Below are 6,034 nucleotides of genomic sequence, written 5' to 3'. Positions count from 1 at the left end.
CTGGGAAAACAAGCTCTGCCCATCCGCTCTCCCCGAGGAGCCTCAGCTAATGGAGAAAATAGAGGTTTTTTGCCCTGTAGCTCCTGTGCGATTGAGCAAGCCTTGCAAAGCAAGCTGTGATGCAGAAGGAAGCAAGAGAGAGAGAGAGAGAAAGAAGCAGATGACAGCCAGTTGCTCGGGGACCTGATAGGAGCCCTCTGGGGGCCTGATTCGGCCCCAGGACTGCATGTTTGACACCCCTCAGCTAAAGGGTGCTAGGTGATACCTGGGCACGTTCCAAAGGATGGCTGGACAACCAGCCCCTTTCTCTGGCACCACAAAAGGCCCAAAGAAGGAAGGGCTCTTGCAGAGGCTGCTGGTGGTGCTGCAGCGGAGAGCTCTCCTGCCCGCCTTCCAGCTGGTCATAAAGGAGGAGGCCGAGGCCCTTTGCCTTTGCAGGCTTCATCCTGATTAATTTGGAGCCTGGAGAGCTGCTCGCTTTGGCGTCTGCTGCCGCCAGAGCCTGGCCCCTCGCCAGCCCCCACATCTGCTCCCCATTAACCTCCCCCCCTTCCCAGGGGAGCCCCTCCCTCTGCACCTCCGACCCCGCTAGGATTCTGGGAGGGGGCGCTCCGGCGACGCCTGCAAGGTTCTCTTCTGGCCTGTAGAGGGGAAGTCCTCGCACTTCGGCAGGTCCAGGGGGCACCCCCAACCTTTGAGGCTGCAACGCTCCGCTCTGTGGGTTCTGTGGAGAGAGCTCTTCTTTTTCCATTGCCCTCTTGGCCCTGTCAAGCAAACAAGCCGGTTAATGGCCAAAAAGCTTAGAAAAATAGAGACGAGCTACACATCTGGAGAACAAAGCAGGGGTCCAGTGGCACCTCTAAGACCGACCAAGTTTTATTTGGAACGTCAACTTTCGTGCACTAAAAGCACACTTCGTCAGATGAGGGGATCAGGGATGGGATTCGTTTCCTTTGCAGTGTATAAGAAATTTACAGTCACATTGTTCTTTATTTCTCTTTAACACAGGGGTGGGGAACCTCTGTGCCGAGGGCTGTGTACAGCCCTCGAGGTCACTAGGGGTGGCCCTCGGGGATTGGTGGACAGAACTGAGCCACGTGGCAGCCTCACTGGGGCCTGGCTGACCAGTTTGGTGTAGTGGTTAAATGTGCCGACTCTTATCTGGGAGAACCGGGTTTGATTCCCCACTCCGCCTCTTGCACCTGCTGGAATGGCCTTGGGTCAGCCATAGCTCTGGCAGAGGTTGTCCCTGAAAGGGCAGCTGCTGGGAGAGCCCTCTCCAGCCCCACCCACTTCACAGGGTGTCTGTTGTGGGGGAGGAAGGGAAAGGAGATTGTAGGCTGCTCTGAGACTGTCCTTGAAAGGGCAGCTTCTGGGAGAGTTCTCTCAGCCCTACCCGCCTCACAGGGTGTCTGTTGTGGGGGAGAAAGGAAAAGGAGATAGTAGGCCGCTCTGAGCCTCTGTCCTTGAAAGGGCAGCTGCTGGGAGAGCCCTCTCCAGCCCCACCCACCTCACAGGGTGTCTGTTGTGGGGGAGAAAGGAAAAGGAGATAGTAGGCTGCTCTGAGACTCTGTCCTTGAAAGGCCAGCTGCTGGGAGAGCCCTCTCCAGCCCCACCCACCTCACAGGGTGTCTATTGTGGGGGAGGAAGGGAAAAGAGATTGTAGGCTGCTCTGAGACTGTCCTTGAAAGGGCAGCTTCTGGGAGAGCCCTCTCCAGCCCCACCCACCTCACAGGGTGTCTGTTGTGGGGGAGGAAGGGAAAGGAGATTGTAGGCTGCTCTGAGACTGTCCTTGAAAGGGCAGCTTCTGGGAGAGCTCTCTCAGCCCTACCCGCCTCACAGGGTGTCTGTTGTGGGGGAGAAAGGAAAAGGAGATAGTAGGCCGCTCTGAGCCTCTGTCCTTGAAAGGGCAGCTGCTGGGAGAGCCTTCTCCAGCCCCACCCACCTCACAGGGTGTCTGTTGTGGGGGAAGAAGGAAAGGAGATTGTAGGCCGCTCTGAGCCTCTGTCCTTGAAAGGGCAGCTGCTGGGAGAGCCCTCTCCAGCCCCACCCACCTCACAGGGTGTCTGTTGTGGGGGAGAAAGGAAAAGGAGATAGTAGGCTGCTCTGAGACTCTGTCCTTGAAAGGCCAGCTGCTGGGAGAGCCCTCTCCAGCCCCACCCACCTCACAGGGTGTCTATTGTGGGGGAGGAAGGGAAAAGAGATTGTAGGCTGCTCTGAGACTGTCCTTGAAAGGGCAGCTTCTGGGAGAGCTCTCTCAGCCCCACCCGCCTCACAGGGTGTCTGTTATGGGGGAGGAAGGGAAAGGAGATTGTGAGCTGCTCTGAGACTCTTTGGGGTGGAGGGTGGGATATAAATCCAATATCTTCTTCTTCTTCCCCAGGGCCAGGCAGGGATCACAGGGCCCAGATGTACTGTGCGGCAGCCTACCAGGGGCCTGGCTGGCTGTTCGGCCAGAATTGCTGCAGGGCCTGGAAAAGTTACTGTCACAGTTCAGTTTGCACTTGATCATCCCAGAGGGTGTGGCCTAATATGCTAATGAGTGTGTGACCTAATATGCTCACATTAGGGAATGTGGTCTAATGTGCTACTGAGTTCCTGCTGGGCTTTTTCTACAAAAAAGCCCTGGACCTATGCATTTGCCTAGGGCTGCGGGCCATGTATGTGTGTGTGTGTGCCAGATTAGGCTCTCCTCACATGACTTCAAATAGGAAAACAATTATTTGCATTAATTTTGCTGGCCCGAATCATTCTCCCTCGGCGGAGCACTGTTTTTTAAGTCGATAATTTTTTACGGCCCGCCAATGACGTTATAAATATCCATATGGCCCTTGGCAGAAAAAAGGTTTTCCACCCCTGCTTTAACAGCAGTCATTTTGTAGAAAAATAGGTGGTGGAGCTCATCCAGGGATTGTTATGCAGCTGCAGCTCCTATTCAATGGACAAGGAGGTGGAACTCTCAGGAGGAGTAACTCTCAGAAAGGTTCAGGAGCTGTGCTCCTGTGAGCTCCCACTGAATCTGAGGCCTGCTCTTTAATACAATTTATTATACAGCTTGTGTTAACCCTGAGTATTGTGCTTCTTGTTCTTGATTCTTAAGTCTGGGCCAGGAGTAGGTTATCCTCGGTACCTGCGTAGTGCTGCTACGATTGTTATCAATATTATATTATCCAAAAAATAAATAAATGCCAAGGGGTTTTTATGAATTTAATTGCAATGCTATGTAATTTTTGTTTTTAACTTATTTTTAAACTTGCCGAATTTTGTTCCCTGTAAATTTGCCTTTGTTTGCAGTCTTATTCGATGTCCTACTTACTGCGCTGAGCTTAAGACCATGGGTCAAAGAAGCTAACAAATAAAGGAAAGGAATAAAGCAGGAGTCCAGAACCACCTTTAAGACCAACGAAGTTTTATTCTGAATGTAAGCTTTTCGTGTGCTCTAAGCACACTTCTTCAGATGAGGAATCCAGCGCAGAGAGGAGCGACCGTATAGCTGGTAGGCAGTGGTTTAGAATGCAAAATGGTACAAATTTAAGATCCAAGGACAGAATAGTAAAATTAACAAATTGAGCAAACCTTTGATCTGGGTAGCATGAGCACGAGAAAGCAATACAACAGCAATATATCAAAATGTATGTCTGTTAATTGCTCTATTGTTATAAGCCTGGGCCAAAAAGAGGGTATTTATATCTGTTTTCCCATCCAACTAATTTACTTTTTAACATGTAACATACATATGGTTTGCCATTTGGAGAAAAACACATTAAAATATAGTGGAAGATGGGTTTAGTACGTCACGAGATAAACAGCCAATATCCCTATTTGAGTAGTTCTGTCACTGGATCTTAAATTTGTACCACTTTGCATTCCGAACCACTGCCTACCAGCTATATGGAGCTGTGCTCACTGTACCGGATTCCTGGTCTGATGAAGTGTGCACGCACACACAAAAGCTTACAAATTCTGAATAAAAGTGTGTTGGTCTTGAAGGTGCATTTGACTCCTACTTTGCTCCGCTGCTTCAGACCAACACGGCCGCCCACTTGGGTCTAAATCGAAGAGCAAAGGAATATTATTCATAACCACCCTCCGTGCTCCTGGCCGCCCCGCCCTGCCGCAAACCCCCACGTGGGCCCGGTGACGTCAGCCCAGGAGGCCGCGCGCTGTTGTGCAGTTGACGGAGCCGGTCGCCCGGGCGACGGGGGCGCCAGCGGGGAGGTGGGGCGTGGCAATCCCCCCCCCCGCCCAGCCCCTTATGCAAATCGCTTTCCTCGCCAGACGTCATCCGCGGCCAATGGGAGGCGCGGGCGGTGAGCTCATCGGGCCGGCGGAGGCTATAAAAGGGCGGGGAGGCGCGCGGCGGGCGCCTTAGACGCGCGGGCGGCGGAGGGGAAGGAGGTTTGCAGAGAGCGCGGCGTTTGCACCACGTCGGTGGGCCGGTCGGTCGGTCGGTGGGCCGGTCTTCCTCCGTCGAGCCGGGCGAGCGGGCTCCGGGTCCCCCGCCGCAGCCGGCGGGGGCGAGGATGGACATTCCCTTCTACCATGACGAGGTGTTGACGGCCGCGCTGGCGCCCCGCAGCCCGCTGCAGCAGCCCTTCCCCGACGGCAGCATGATGAAGAAGGACGCGCTGGCCCTGGCGCTGGGCGAGCAGGTGCTCAAAGGGCCCGACGGCGCGGCGCTCCTCTCGGCCTCCTCCGCCGCCTCCTCGCCGTCGGAGCTGGGCCTCCTCAAGCTGGCCTCGCCCGAGCTGGAGCGGCTCATCATCCAGTCCAACGGGCTGGTGACCACCACGCCGACCAGCGGCGGCGCCTTCCCCTTCGCCAAGGGCCCCGACGAGCAGGAGTTCGCCGCCGGCTTCGTCAAGGCGCTGGAGGACCTGCACCAGCAGAACCAGCTCGGCGGCGTCGTCGGGGCTCCCCCGCTGCCTTCCCCCGCCGGCCCGGTCCCGGAGCCGCCCGTCTACGCCAACCTCAGCAGCTTCGGCGGCTACGCGCCCGACGGGGGTCCCTTCGGCGGCGGCGCCTCGAGGCTGCCCGGCGGGCCTCCGCCCAAGGACGAGCCGCAGACGGTGCCCGAGGTGGCGAGCTTCGGCGACAGCCCGCCGCTGTCGCCCATCGACATGGACACGCAGGAGCGCATCAAGGCGGAGCGCAAGCGGCTGCGCAACCGCATCGCGGCCTCCAAGTGCCGCCGGCGGAAGCTGGAGCGCATCTCCCGCCTCGAGGAGAAGGTCAAGAGCCTCAAAAGCCAGAACACCGAGCTCGCCTCCACCGCCAACCTCCTCCGCGAGCAGGTGGCCCAGCTCAAGCAGAAGGTCCTCAGCCACGTCAACAGCGGCTGCCAGCTCCTGCCCCAGCCCCACCCCGTGCCCGCCTACTGAGCCCCCCGACGGACCCGGGGACCGGGCTCGCCTCGACGGGGAGGCGCTTGGAACGGACCCTGCCACTCGCGGGCCTGGGGAGGCGGAAGGACTGCAGCCCCCCCCCCCCCCTTTGCATGGACGCAGCCGGCCCTCGAGGGGAGGGGGAGCCCGCCTCGACGACGCCCTCCCCCCTTCCCCCGTCGTGGTTCGGCCCAGGACTTGGGCTCGGCGCCTCCCTGCTGCCGAAACAGGGCCTCGCCTTGACCCTATTTATGTTAATATATCCGGCCCCGGTTGTTTTCCTTTCTTTCTCCTCGTCCAGGGCCCCTGTTTTTTCTCTTTCTCTCTCTCTCTCTTTCTCTCTCTTTTATTTTCGTCCTTGTATGCATCACATTCCATAAATCTCGTTGCAGGAGTTAAAACGCCTCGTCTGGTTTTTGGCTGGGAGGGGTTGAAGGGGAGGGGTTGCTTTGGGACAGGATGTCGGAGGCTCCCATCTCTCCCCGCGCGCCGGGGTGGTTTCCCTCTTTCGACGGTTCCATTTTGAGCCTCTGGTCGCTGCAACCCCGGACTGTGCAGCAAGCGCCCTCTGGTGCCTTTCCGAGGAACTGAATGCGAAGGAGGGGGGGGTCGACTTTTTTTTGTTTTGTTAGGAAGTTGGCACTTTTATT

The 6,034-nt window shown here is 56.8% G+C and overlaps 1 protein-coding gene across 1 annotated transcript; it reads left to right on the top strand.

Annotated features, from left to right (window-relative positions):
- Nucleotides 1–4,480: 4,480 nt before the first annotated feature.
- JUND (JunD proto-oncogene, AP-1 transcription factor subunit) lies at nt 4,481–5,785 on the top strand. Its single transcript, XM_060232762.1, has one exon. It carries the CDS (start codon nt 4,524–4,526, stop codon nt 5,379–5,381), a length of 858 nt encoding a protein of 285 aa, XP_060088745.1. The 5' UTR covers nt 4,481–4,523; the 3' UTR covers nt 5,382–5,785.
- The last annotated feature ends 249 nt before the right edge of the window (nt 5,786–6,034 follow it).

Source organism: Heteronotia binoei, chromosome 2 (assembly GCF_032191835.1).
Source record: "Heteronotia binoei isolate CCM8104 ecotype False Entrance Well chromosome 2, APGP_CSIRO_Hbin_v1, whole genome shotgun sequence".
In the NCBI taxonomy this organism is placed as follows: Eukaryota; Metazoa; Chordata; class Lepidosauria; order Squamata; family Gekkonidae; genus Heteronotia; species Heteronotia binoei.
The sequence above is the reverse complement of the archived record's forward strand: the minus strand, read 5'-3'. Positions and strand labels throughout refer to the sequence as shown.

Bases quoted from the DNA above. Each gene is read 5' to 3' on its own strand.
- JUND (XM_060232762.1), top strand. From the start codon at position 4,524: ATGGACATTCCCTTCTACCATGACGAGGTGTTGACGGCCGCGCTGGCG.